Here is a 14414-nt window from a genome sequence, read left to right on the forward strand (position 1 = left end):
TGCGAGCTACACCTGTAACTCAAAAACATATTGTCCTTGGCAACTTTTAGAGGATTTGTGACAGAAAAATAAAGAAAAGGTTTATAAACTGACCTACCAAAAATCATACTATAATTTTGGAAAAATATGTAATTTCCAAATTTCTTTCCCTAACCTACACTGAACTAAACAATGGTATCAATATTATTCAAGTTAAAACTTCACATTGTTTCCTTAAATTATCCTGGGATATTTGTATTAACCATCCTTTACTACATTAATTGTTTACCTTTAGAAGAAAAACTATTTTGAAATAAATAATAACATACTTTTGTATTAAAAAATTAATTTGCACTGTAACTCCTATGTAATTTCTAGGGACTGTGAAAAATACATTGTATTAATGATGATAATTTTGTATCAACATGGTTTTTATTAATGATGTTTCACTGTACCTACAGGCAGTGTTATGAACGCATGTGTAATCCGCAGCTCATTCTGTTGCTTTCCGATCACACTGACGGTAACACTCCTTTCTTTACTGTGAATCACTGTTGATTTCTGTACGCTTACCGCTTGGCTACATCGCTCACCAAGCTCTAAGGTGTCGACATACCTCATTGGTCACGCCCCAATGATACACATTCCCTTCCCCTACTTGTCATCCGTCTCGCCTACCCCTCTCACTGACAGATCACAAGATGTCTAGCCAGCACTACGAACAAGGTATTTACATCCAGCATTGCTTTTCATGCGACTATAGACCATAAACACGTTCAAGAAAGAACAAGCGGAGCTGGACTTCAGAACCAGAGCCAGGGACAGTGTCCAAGAGTTCATGACATCCCCCATCCCCCACACTTTTTTTTTTCCCCTTTTTCGCCCAAATCCTAACTCAGCATTACATAGACTACTATTTAATTAATGTGATCGAATAATTTTTTTTGCAAGTTGCATGTTTTGACAAGGTCAGAATTTATTTTATTTTTGCTTCATAAAGTCACAGCTTTTAAATACAAAAAATCTTCGGTTTTGGAACTTTGTAATCCACTCTAGCTTCTTACCTACTATTTTGTTTTTCCGGGTGGATTGGGACTTCAGCCAATCTCCAACACCAGCTAATACTGTCGTGTATATTTTTTTCTTGCCATAGAGTAGCTTGTTACAACTTGTTCTAAATACCACTTTAAAACTATGCTGACATTCAATCCGGCACGACAGTTCGCCGCCTGAGTATTGGAGTGTTCTTTGTCCACTTTTTAGGTTTTTTATGCTATGGACACTAAATTAATATTAGTATTCATTTTTACTATATCCACACACGTCTACGCACATAAAAATGTTTGTTCTCAATTTAAGGACCAATATTATTTTGCTCAATGTCACGCTATTCATAGTTATTTGAACTATCAAATGCTTATATCTTAGTTCCTACTCCGATTCTCAGGCGACGGAGTCGTCCCGAAGCTCACCACATCTGGGTCTTGCCCGAGCCGGGCGCCCCGCACAGCTCCGTGACGCTCTGCAGGGGGACTCCGCCCCCCAGGGCGTCGTCCAGCTCCTTGCAGAAGGTCACGACGCTCCCCAGGGAGCACTCCTCCTGCGGACCCAGCGGACACACCTCTTCCTCCAGGGCAGACGCGCTCACCACAGAATACATGAGTGATTAGTAGGGACCGGAAAAATATCGCGGATTCAATGACCTCTAGGATAGCCTCCATTATCCTCTGCACTTCTCAAGTATGGGTTCGTCCATTTAATCACGTGAGGCTCGAAAGGGGGGGGGGTCGGAAAAAATCACGAAATATCAAAATGGTGGAGGGGGGGGGGGGGGGGGTGTAGAGAGATATCACGTGTATTTATTTTTTCGCCCGATTCCTACTAAACCGAAAAGCGACGCGTGACCTTGACTCGCCGTAGCCAGGCAACAATATCCCCGCCCGCAGCAACATGAACCACCCGGCTCGGCTTGCCAGTCGCTAGTAAGACTGTGATTTTGGCGCCGAATACATGTGTAAATCACATATAAGGCTTTCCTTTATTATTTTTATGCCAGTGAGAATAAACCTGCAACCTTAATGTGTGTCTGGACATTTTTATCACTGTGCTTAATTTTCCAGAATTAAATTAAATTATACCTATATTTAAAAATATTTTGTACCAAAAAAATACACGTGATTTATTAGGGGGGGGGGGGGGGGGGGTAGTCTAAAACTTCACCACAAATCACTAGGGGGGAGGGGGGGGGGGGTAAAAATTTGCTTAAAAAACATCACGTGATTAATGGACGACCCCTAAACACGCGTGTTCATTGGTTACTAAATTGTGAGTCATCTCTACTGGGTAGCTTGTGATTCGAGACGTTTCTTTGTTCGATAGTCTCTCATTGGCCCAGAGAGCTCCAGTTAAACCGCAAGCCAATAGCAGAACCAGCAGAATTGTACACATGTTTGAATTTCAGCCTATCACGAAATGAATCCGCGAATTTTTCCGGTCTCTAGTGATTAGGAGCAGCGACAAAATGAACGGACGAAAACACCCTGCGAAAATCCAACAGTTCACGGCAACTTCTGCCAAGTTTCCCAATAGCACAAAATCATGGTCTGACCACCACAGTAAATCGAAACTTGGATTGACTTGGTGGGCCGTGAGTGATCTTACCGCTCAATCGCCATGGCTCCAAATAAACAATATTGATGATGATCTATATGTACTTGTTGCTCGATTCTGTGCATTGTGACCCAATGTCCCTGTGTGGTGGTTTTGTCAATGCCTTCTGCAATACAGGGATAGATTTCATCTACTTTACCGGTGTGTCCACACAAACCTGTAAAAAAATTTTCCCTGACTTTTCCATCACTTTCCATTATCAAAATTACAAATTCCCCTAACAAAGTTGTAAAAATAATTTACCTATTTTGCAATTTTCTGAAGGAAATAAAGATACTCAAGCCTCCACCATCCTATATTTGTACACCATATTTATTTCTGAAAACTGTGTTTTAATTATAAAACTTAAGAAATATATCAATTGTATTTCATTTGTTAGCCTACATTGCTGCTGTGATGTCATGCCCAATCTGAAATCTGAGAGGAGAGGAAATATAAAAACCCGAACTTACCCGAGTGACTTAACGATTACCTACTTAGAATACACTTGACTCGCTTTAGATATTTTCTATCATTAGAAACCCTATCGAGGCAATTCGATGTTGCGATGATTCAATAGATATAACAATATACATACAATAAGCACCTTGAGCATGAATAGAGTACTAAGTCTATTCCTTACACTTAAAATATATTATACAGGTACATATTATATTTAGTTAACAGTAAAAAAAATGTTACCTACAAATCAACAAAATTGGCGTGAACGTTGATAAAAAGTTTTATAATATATTACAGTCTTCTTACTAAATAATACAAGATTACCTATGTAATAAAATAGGGAATGTGTAATTATTTTAATTTTTTATATTAAAAAGAAAGAAGTATGTATTTTAACATTTTTTTGCCAAATATCCTTTAATGATTAGAGCAAAAACAATTTGCTGTATTTAACCCCTTCATTGATCGTTTCTCTTAAGATTTTATTGATGACGAGAACAGATGGGTTTTCAACTATATGTGAGTTTGTGATCAAAATATCGAACTTTTTAAGAGAGTACAAAACCACAATATGATTTAAAAATTACAAATACAGTTTGATTTAAAAATATTTGTCAATTTCGCTGTGTTTTCGCAGGTTTTGAAATCATCTTTAGAATTCCTCAAGTTTTCAACGATTCCCAGATTTTTTCCTTTCTTCAGGAATCCTGCACTTGTTTTAAGTTCCCAGGGCCTTTCGAGCCCGCGACGGGAGCCGCAACTTGCCTGCCAGATGTCCAGAGCCGAGCGCGTGACGACTGACGATGCCTGCAGCTTCATCTGCTCGCACGCGTCCGAGCCCCACGGCCTCAGCAGCTCGTTGGCATCTCGCGTACTCGCTGCGCTTGACAGAAAAAAGGGTGTGCGTGGAGTCCACGTGCGACTGAAGTGAAACTTCTTGCTTATTGTATTATTAGGTACAGGAAACATAATGCTCTTTGGCTGAGGTCGCAGATCAAAAAAATATATATATGTAATGTATGTGCGCGCTAAATTATGCTATTGGGCAAGTCTATTCAAGTGTTCAAGTATGCAAGTATACAAGTGAGCAAGTATGCAATTGTGCAAGTATGCTTAGTCATTTCTACCTTTTCCCTTCCATTTCTTCCTCTACCATTTCCATTATTCCTCTCAAGCGATCAGAATTCTTCGTAACGCTCGACAATTGTAACCTCCTTAGCAAAGAAGTTTCACTTTAAAAAAAAAGCATCACAACAATGCATTCCCAGCGGGATCTAAACCCGGATAGTTCGTAGTCGAGGGAAATACGGCAAAGTTTCCAAGGGCCTGTGGGTTTTCGCAGGGTACCTACTGCTGTTACCTCTGTTCCTCCCCCAAATTTCATTCCATCGCTACTCCACACCCACCTCATCTCACATCATGCATTCTTCAGCCCGGCCGTAACGACCGGTCTGTCCCTGGGATACGAGTCACCGGCTCCTGTGAGTGTCAGCCCCATTCCAGGCATGTGGACCCTGGTTCAGGTGGGAAACTACATGTCAATTTTCATTTTTATCACCTCTGTGGCTGGAAATGATGCCGCTCTGTAGGAATAATTACCTTTCCACCTAATAGTTCTCAGGTGAATCCTCAACCCTGAAGATGCCTACTGCAATGCAAAGCGAAACGTGTATTCTATCTGCAACTTTGATGCATCTCAGCCTGGAAATCCAAGATAGTTAATTGTTTGTCCCCATGGCTTATAATAAAATTAATAATGAAATAAAGGCGAATCATTTTGTAATTTCAACCAACATTGTCCTTGAGAGAAGTTTTAAATATAAATTAGAAAATGTAATTAATAGTATTTTTAAAGAGATAAAAATATTGGCTCGAGGTCGGATGGCATAGAGAATTATGTCAATCCAGTCTAGGAACAAAAGATAATACCCCACATTTACCATCAGTCGTTCTTTCCTGTACAGCGTCTCTCAAATTTAGGCTGCATTCAAAACAATGTTTTGAAGGGTAAAAAGACTTAAAATAAGGTAACACATTTAATTTAACGTAGGTACTATAATCAACTACAAATATAATAATGCTACTGTTCAATAAAAACGTTTTACCTTCGTTACACCAAAGATCTTCACAGTACAAAAATCCTATTTCCAGTAATTTAGACAGAGCAAAACCTGGAAAAGGCAAAGTTTGTATAGGCTGGAACATTTTAATATTAAATCACAAAATATACTAACGCAGCTAAGTAAAACAATGCACAAAAACCGACCAACGACTGAACCGACATTCCAATGTGTATTTATTTATAAACAACTACACAGTACACATTCAAATTAGAACAAAAAAATTTAAATCGACTTCACGTCCAAAGATTTAGGTATAGAAATAAATTAATTTATAGAGTGATTAAGTCGCAACAAAAATATTTCCGTTTCAAGACACTTAAGACATTACTAATAATATGAAAACTAAATGAAAATACTAATCGTACTAATAGTAAAGATCAATTAAAACAAACATGGGCTAAATATTAAAAATATTTTTTTCTCATCAAAACAATTTTTTTTATAATTAACTAAATATATTGACTATCTAATTGACCAAAGAAATATATTATTATTTTTAGGTGGGAACCTAAATGTGTTAAAGCAAATATTGTAATAGGTAAAACTGATAAGCTCATAAAAAAAATAAAAGGAATAATAATTATTCAGTGTATTCTAGCAGCAGCGCCTGATCGTACAGAGTAATCTCATTTGTCATAAATTTATTTTAACTATTTTAAATGTCCTTTTTTCCAAGTGTTTTTGCAGTTGTAGTTATTTAATATGACTAGCGGGGACACTTACATCCAAAACTTGGGGTCCGGTTCATCATCAGGCTACTATTTTTGGAATGTTCATATCAGACGAGCTCCTATTCCAGGAAAATAACTATTTTATCATACCTTAAAAACTGTTTTCGAAACAATTTTTCATCAAAAATTAATATCAAGGACAAGAATATCACAAACCACTTACTGTTCTTCATTTTAATTAAAAATTTATTTTACAAAAATAACTTTATTTTCATGTTGAAACCAAGATGGACACTATGTGTACCAGGAGTTACAAAGCAATTACTTTTACTACTTCTAGTTGTTTATTATTGTTTTGAATGGGGATGTCAATAGGAAATATTTGTGAAGTACAGGATAATGTCCGAACATGTGCCTACTGGAAACCCGTACGATATTGATGGTCAACATTTTAACCCTGATATGTACATGCAGAAGCTTCTCAAGGTAAATGCAGTATATTTACAATTATTGTCATACGCGTTTTGAATAGTGGAAATCAATTTTATATTTCTGAAGTAATTCGTGTAAAAGCTGTTACAATTTAACATAAAAAGGGGCAATCCCTAAGGAAAGTTACTTTTCTGAATAAAACTTCAACAATTTTTTCCTTCTTGACATGTTTAACAGTTATTTTCTAAAAAGGGCAGTGTGATACTTCAAATACTTAACCAATTGTTTACGTTTTCAATGAGTAGTGAGGTTAATTTACCTATTACCAAAATACTGCGATATTGTGAGAACATTGATTAGGTTAGAGGCTGCTTACATGAAAAATACTTATTAATTGTGTGGGCTGTTGGTTAGGTTAAAATAGTGACCTTTTAATACTTAGAAATAGTGGGCAGATGGTAATGTCAGGTTAGGTACATTAAAAACACTATAAAATCGTTTGAACAAATGGTTAGGGATTACCAATATACTTAAAATTTAACTAACGTAACATCCTCACATTTTATGCCATGTTACCTAACCAACCATACACTTCTTAATTATTTTAAATGTCACTTAGAAAACCTAACCTATCATTGTCACAATTTTACGTTATTTTTAATGGACCTAAGCTATCAACTCTGTGAAATGGTATATTACTGGTTAACTTCACAGTATCAAAATTCCCTCTCAGTTAATGATTGGAAAACATATCAAGAAGTAAAATATTTTTGGGGTTATGATTATTATTATTATTATTATTTTATTTCGTATAGAAAAGTGGCATTTCTTCAGAATTACCTAAACAAATTTATTTGTTGATACACCAAGCTGAGTTAGTCAAAAGAACCTTGAAATATTTTCATGATTAGTTACTTAATGCAGCCTTGACATTTAAGATTATGATCACTAAAGTTAAGGCTACTTCTAATGAATGATTAATCATAATAGCACTTGAAAATGGATCCACCGACATGATATTTGTGTTTCACAATCCATCTGCCACTTCCACAATGCATGAAAATGTAACAAATCGCAACCAATGAGATTAAGTTACTTGATTATAAAATTAATATAACTAAACAAAATTTATATACAAGAGAAAAACACAGTCAGGATTTACACATACGAGGTGTGTGTTCAATAAAAGAAACTGAACTTTTGCTGTAACAACTTTATTGCTCATTGTGAAACATGTTAAGCACTGTACCCCTCAAAGTAGCCCCCTCCACTTTCAATGCGCCGTTCTCAATGTTTCTTCCATTTTTGAGAAGCCTCCTTGTATGCACTTTCTGGGATGGCACGCATGTGGTCACACGCACACGCACACATTCTAAAAGCTCTTTCATTGTCTCTTTGGCACTAATCCGATGAACGACGTGTGTATGTGCTCACTTCAGCGGCTGTAGCTCGCCAACGAACGATCTTGTAGCGGAGCGTAGCAAATAGCACTTTGTGACTAAACCTGCCACTAGATAAGCTCAGTAGCTGCAGCATGATTCCTCTCCCGGTTGGTGCGCTATTGTAAAAGTTTGGTTTTATTCTGTACACACCTCAAATAATTAAAATAAACCACAAAGAATGATAAAACAACAAGGTATTCTTGTACTTAAAAAACAATTTGTAACATTTTTAACACCTGAACAAACATGGCTGGATACTCTACTTCTGTCGGTCACGTGGAGAAACGTAAACTGTAAAGCTGGTATTTGCCAAGCTTATTCGTTCGGTTTCTTGCCTGCGTGCTTGCCATTGTAGATTCTCTGTTCTTTGAGCTCTGTCTCCATATCGGTGTTATTGTAGAGTAAGCCTTTCACAATTACCACTTCGTATTTTTCAATGTGGGCTGTATTATAATTAAATGTTTTCTGTTTTTTTTTATTATTGTTCTCATTTGCAGGAATTTCCCCTGAAGCAGATAATGGACAAGGAGAATGAAATTGTACGTGAAACCCAGGCACTACATTCTGACATGCAGACATTGGTTTATGAGAACTACAATAAGTTCATTGCAGGAACTGATACTATACGAAAGGTATGTTTTCCTTTTTCTTTTCCTGTTGATTTTCTTATGCCATGCTGGTTTGCCAGATTCAATTTGGGTCCAGTCACCTCTAACATTGTCAAAATCTTGAAGAAAAAAAATGGACTTAATTTCAAGAAAGATTAATAAAAGAAATCGAGGGCTGGCTTATTCAAGGGTTTATTTGTGTTAAGCGGGATAAGTGCGGCGCTCTCTGTTGCTTCTAGCACGGTATCACCTCCCAGCATAAGGCTATGAACTACTAAATTTGAGCGGTAACCATATCATTATATGGCAGAGAAATTAAGATAAATGTGTACTGTAAGTCTGCATTACTCTCAAGAATCAGAACCGGGAGTTTCATTCCTAAAATTTACTATGAAAACAAATTTTTTTATACATTTTCACTTTTATGAAAATACAGTTTAAAAATAAAATGTGTACCTACCTAAATGTAATCCTCTTTCAGTGTATTAAATGCTTTTTGTAAACTAACACTACTTGGTTGTCTTGACCAGTTTTTAAATTCTGTTTTTTTTTTTTTTTTCTGAAGCTTTGCACACATTATCTTGAGTTCAGGTAGGCGGCCCCTTATTTACGTCATACAGATTTAATGAAATTAAATATGAATTTTAATTTCCATAAGAAAAGAAGGTGTAATTGAAGTACTATTTACAATATTAAAATTGTATTTACTAAGTTAAATGCTTAGTGAATGATAAACAATGAACGTTCGCCTTTAAAAAAGTTGTCTCCAGCAAAATCTAAAGATACTCTTGCCAGATAAAAGAATCTAAACTGTATAAAGTTCATCAAAACTGCCAAAATAAGATATTACAGAGTACAAATTATTATTATTTTTTATCCATATATCTAATTAGTTTAGTATTAAATGCCAGGATTCCAGTTATCTCATTAAATGATTATGATAGAGCCAGAATTTAAGAAGGAGTAATTTATCTGGCTGGTTATGGAGAAATGTTTAAAGAAACTTATAAACACTTGAGGTGTTACAAGAAAGATTATGAGTAATTTTGGTACCACATTATTGTGATGTAGTTTATTCCCCAGCATTAACTGAATTTACTTAAATGGTCAAATCAGAAGAAGAAAAAACGTTCAAACATGTTTATAACTGGACCAGATGTAGAGCAAAAAAAAGAGAGAGCCGTGGCGGTCGAGTGGTTAGAACACTCGCCTCCCACGAGGGTGATCGGGGTTCAGTGCTTGGCGAGTTCTAACCCGGATTTTCGCAAGTGGGAAAACGTGGCGGACATTGCAGTGGCCTGCGGGATTTTTCTCGGGGTCCTACTCCTGTTTCCCCCAGCAGTTCATTTGTCGCTGCTCCATCTCCCATCTCACCTCAACTCACTCATTCTCCAGGTCTGTCCCTCGGGTAGGGCAGCCGGCTACTGTGAGTGTCAGCCCCGTTCCATCCATGTCGATTCCTGCCCCCGGCGGGAAACTGAATGTCGGTTTTCATTTCATGTAGAGGATAAAGTCTGTACTATAGTGATAGGTCTTCAACCCAGCATTCTGTGGTGAATATCCTGCAATCCGGCACTAATTGAGCTACTCTATTTCAGTTTATTTTGCGCGGATTCCAGCCTCTGATCTTGACCGCCAGGTCAATCACTGCTCTGGCATCGTTAAGTCTATTCTGGGTGGTGTCAAAGATGCTCACCCTTTTTATCCTTTCTAATTATTCTCCTCTTCCCCTTCAGCCACCTAGCTGCACTCGACTGTACCTATTCGCAGAACTTAATGTTGTTATTAGTTAGTCAAAATTAGTATCAGGGAGAACAGAAAAAACCTGGATTAGTTTGGGAATATTGAATTTCTGGAAAAGTGAGGGGAAACAATAGAAATATGTCATGCCAGGGAATTTAAATTAAATGGTTAGACCAATTCTAATCTACTATCATTAACCCATTAACTGTGTCATTCACATAGTATTTTGGGTTCTGGCTTTGATTCTATGTGGTGTGCCACCAAGTAAAATTGGACAGGGTTGTAGTTTTTGGCACATGAAGTCGAGTTCCGTGTGCGTTTGTGCTTCAGAGTGTGATGTGAGAAACATTAATTTGTGCATAGTGTCTTGTTTTTTCCCTGTTTTTACTATAAACATATTACATGTTTTAGTTAAAAAAAAGTTATAAAAGACCCAAAAGTCAGTTGGAATTCTGTTCGTGGGTTGTTTTTTTTTTATGACACCATATATTTAATGTACATTCTTGCTATTTCAGATGAAAAACGACTTCAAGAAGATGGAAGATGAGATGGATCTGCTTGCCAAAAACATGGAGTCAATAACATCTTTTTCGGATCAAATATCTTCCACTCTCCAGGTGAAGTAGTGCTTGGTTGTCCGCAAACGTGCGCGGATTCCTGGTGAAGGTTCATACTTTGGTCCATTTTTTATGACATATATTTGACACCATGCCCATGATGTACATTTTTTTTAACTCTGTGCATTGGTATAGAGCACTCATACCATTATGTTTGAATTGCAATTTTTACATACAAAGGCCTACAGCACCATTCCCCAAAAGTAATATTTTTTTTATCACAACATGAAATTATTATTTTGAAATATAATTTTTCTCTAATGAAACAGTTTAAGGATAATGTGTTAAATTTTTAGAAAGCAAATTTCTTTATGGTGAAGAAATCTTAAAATAATACCAGTTGAAACAAATGGAGAACTTGGTCTCCTTAAAAGTTACCAGTGTGTGACATGATGTCCTTTTACCTCCAGGGTATGGATACCATATTTACCTGAATATAATGCTATGAGTTTTACCAACGCTGTGGAAGCTGAAAGTGAGGATCACATCACTCGTGTCACTTTTGTTTTGGGGCATCCTGCACCTCTGCACAGGCATGAGGATGAGAGATGCTCCGTGGCTGCTGGGGACCAGACCACCCTATATCGCCACAGTCTCTGCTTTCTGAACAGCTGCCGTTTTTGAACTAGTCGTAAAACACGATTTTTCTTTCCGACTGCAGCTTGGTGTTTGAAAAGTGACATATTGTAAACCACTTTAACTGACGAAAGTGGGCACCAGAAAGGGTCAAGTACATAGGGAACAAATTCAATAATTTAAATAAAATTTTCAAGTGCTGTGTACTTTGATTACGATTTCCAATCCATATAAAAAGTCTTTTTCCACAAACTCACCATCAAAAATAATTTTGGGGTGGCGTTATTTTCGGGCGAACGCAGTTGTGTGTGTTTGCGCGAGCGTGTGTTGAGAGCAAACTAAAGGGAGAGAGTGGTCGGCGAACAGGACACGAGGCAGAAGATCACGAAGCTGTCGGGCGTGCACTCGCTGCTCAAGCGGCTGCAGTTCCTCTTCAAGCTGCCGGGCAACCTGAAGGAGCGGATCCAAGAGGGCCAGTACACACAGGTGAGGCGCGCCGCCCCCCCCGCGGGCCACGGCGGGGAGTCTGGGGAAGTAACCTCCGTTCCGTTCCGTTCCGTCGCCGGCGAGGTCGCGGGTACTGCATCCACCCATGTATGACGGGGTTGCACTTTTCATGCCAAATTTTTTTTGTTTGATAAAATGTACTGCGGTCCATATTTATTTATTTATTTAATATTTTTCGCATGCCTACCTACAGCTTATGGCCTTGGGGTGGTAGGCACGATACAAACAACACAGATACATAAACTTGAAACAATATGATTATTAACCACAAAAATGAAAGAAAAATATGTTAGGAATAGTTATATTTTTTTAAATTTTATTTTGCTATCTAATTCAGGAAATAACCTTGCATATTTATTGTAATTTTTAGTTATTCTGTTTAATAGATAATTTGTTTTACTTAAAGTACAAATTAAAGATTGATTACGACTATTGAAAGTAGGTATGCTAATTCCAGTATTGTGAAGAAAATAGTTACAATTAATGCAATTTTTTTTTGTTACAAAAAATATGCGTAAATAACTAGTCTGTGTTAGTTTTTAATAAATATGTTACGAGTAAGTATAAATGTTTTTAATAAAAATATCTTAGCAGTGTGTGTAAAGCATCGTGAACTGCGCCATTAGACTACTTCTGTCAGGCCGCTACAAATATAATGATGCTACTGTTAAATAAAAACGTTTTACCTTCGCTGCACCAAAGATCTTCACAGTACAAAAATCCTATTCCCAGTAATTTAGACAGAGCAAAACCTGGAAAAGGCAAAGTTTGTATAGGCTGGAACATTTTCATATTAAATCACAAAATATACCTACTAACGCAAGCGACGTGGCTGTCTGCCGCTGGGCTGGTGGCGCGGCGCTCGGAGAGAGGGGAGGATCTAAAAAGAAACCGGCCGAAGAGTGAAGTAGGAGGGGGAAGGAAGGTGTGTGTGTGTGGGTGGCCACGCTGCATTGTTTATGGTTCTCCCTCCCTCTCTCATTGTTTTAAATGTCCGTGAACTTGACACCGTACACAATCATCACAGCTGTCTTGACAGGTTCTTGTGACGCAACTGTTTCCAAACGTGGTTTTGGCATGAGATTCCCCATGCCTTTTTACTGCAACATTTCATTCATGAAAAAAGAAACAAACAAAAAACAACAGCAATTATTTGCTTAATTTGTGTTTATTGTCATTTGTTTTTTGTTGTTTTCTTCTACAGACATACATGAGCATAGCAATGGCATATGTCCAAAAGCCTGCATCAAGTCAAACAAAAAACAATCACAAAACAAACACAAACAAACAAAAACAAATTATAATACACATTTAATTTATTTTAAGAAGTATGTTATTTAAAATTTTTATTTAAAATCAAATATATCTATTAAAAATTTTATTTAAAATATCCTAAGTACTTAGCAACTAATTGAAACCAAGTTATCTATTATTTATTGTTTTCCACAACCTTGTACTCATGTTATTGTGTATAACAGTTCTGGCACTGGCTTTGTTGAAATCGATGAATGTACTGCTCGGTGAGTTTTCCTCAATTCCATGTAATGTTTTTTTTATACACTAGAGATCCGCTAATCCAGACCCTGCTCAACTGGGCATCTGTTTAATGCGGACAAAATAGATGTTATTTTTTTTTTAAATCCTACATGAGTTAGTAGGTTGAAAACTTAAATCTGTAGTAGTATTAGAACTAAAATTAAGTTGTAGGAAAGGTTGTAATCATGAAAAAAGAAGGAAAAAACTGTGTTTGTTATTGTTGTTTCCATCTAAAAAAAAAATTTTAATGCGTGCATTTTAAGGCAAATTCCATTTAATCTGGACTTGTGGTGATCCGGACAGGACCAGGTACCATCCAGTCCAGATTAGCGAGACTCGATTTTGGTGTGTGCTGTTTCAGTATAATTTATTTGATAAATGAGTGATCTTTTTTTTTAACACTACAATAATTTTTTATTGAAAACTATCCTTCGTTAAGGAAGAGATGTCTTTCCTTCTAGTACATTTGATTACATGTTAAGAGATTTTCAAAGATAATTACAGAGTGTCTGTCAGTAGTATTATTACTGTATTACCAAAAGAATGAATCCAAAACTAAATGGCAATGACTGACAGGAAACACTATTTGTAGCTACCAGTCTCTGTTGACTTCAGGCTTGCCACTAAATTATGTTATGTCTGTGTGTAGGTACTATGTTCAGCAAAGCAAATTTTGAATTATATAAATAAAAATCTAAATGTTCGTTCAAAATCTTAAAATTCCCGAAAGTTTTTCATAGTTTGCTTTGAAATTTTGACGCAACGTTGCATTCGAATATGTGCATGTTTTTATATACCTGTGTATGTTCACACCTGTGACAGGTAAAAAAAAAAAAAGATAAAAATAAAGATAGGTGAAAGTATATATAAATTAATGTTTGTGTGTTCAACATCTGTTATACAAAGATAAAGATAGGAATATATAGATAGATGTATAGAGAGATATATAGATGTATTATATAGAGAGCTATAGGGAACGTGATGTACAGGAACATAAAGAGATATAATCAGGGATATAATATATAGATATCTAGAGATGTAGAGATATAGGCTGTATCCGAATACTGGC

The 14414-nt window shown here is 36.6% G+C and overlaps 2 protein-coding genes across 5 annotated transcripts in view; one reads left to right on the top strand and one right to left on the bottom strand.

Annotated features, from left to right (window-relative positions):
• LOC134540853 (DNA repair protein RAD51 homolog 3-like) overlaps positions 1 to 5457 on the bottom strand; it is a 99356-nt gene extending 93899 nt beyond the window's left edge. For 2 of the 4 annotated variants that reach the window (XR_010076523.1, XM_063383850.1), the window contains exons 1-3: positions 5196 to 5446; positions 3856 to 3968; positions 1452 to 1579 (exon numbers count right to left, since the gene is read on the bottom strand). Coding sequence is in view for 3 of the 4 variants with exons in the window: in XM_063383850.1 (XP_063239920.1) it covers positions 1452 to 1579; positions 3856 to 3968; positions 5196 to 5295 (341 nt within the window). In the remaining variant the exon portion in view is untranslated. Of the gene's footprint in view, positions 1 to 1451; positions 1580 to 3855; positions 3969 to 5195 lie in introns of all 4 variants that reach the window. The other 2 variants (XM_063383851.1, XM_063383853.1) reach the window with 2 other exon arrangements.
• A 711-nt stretch (positions 5458 to 6168) lies between these two features.
• The window catches only part of LOC134540979 (vacuolar protein sorting-associated protein 51 homolog), a 30526-nt gene continuing 22280 nt past the window's right edge, over positions 6169 to 14414 (top strand). The window contains exons 1-4 of the mRNA XM_063384087.1: positions 6169 to 6370; positions 8256 to 8390; positions 10625 to 10726; positions 11669 to 11788. Coding sequence (XP_063240157.1) covers positions 6284 to 6370; positions 8256 to 8390; positions 10625 to 10726; positions 11669 to 11788 — 444 coding nt within the window. The 5' untranslated portion in view covers positions 6169 to 6283. The remainder of the gene's footprint in view (positions 6371 to 8255; positions 8391 to 10624; positions 10727 to 11668; positions 11789 to 14414) is intronic.

This window comes from Bacillus rossius, chromosome 17 (genome assembly GCF_032445375.1).
Source record: "Bacillus rossius redtenbacheri isolate Brsri chromosome 17, Brsri_v3, whole genome shotgun sequence".
NCBI classification, from domain to species: Eukaryota; Metazoa; Arthropoda; class Insecta; order Phasmatodea; family Bacillidae; genus Bacillus; species Bacillus rossius.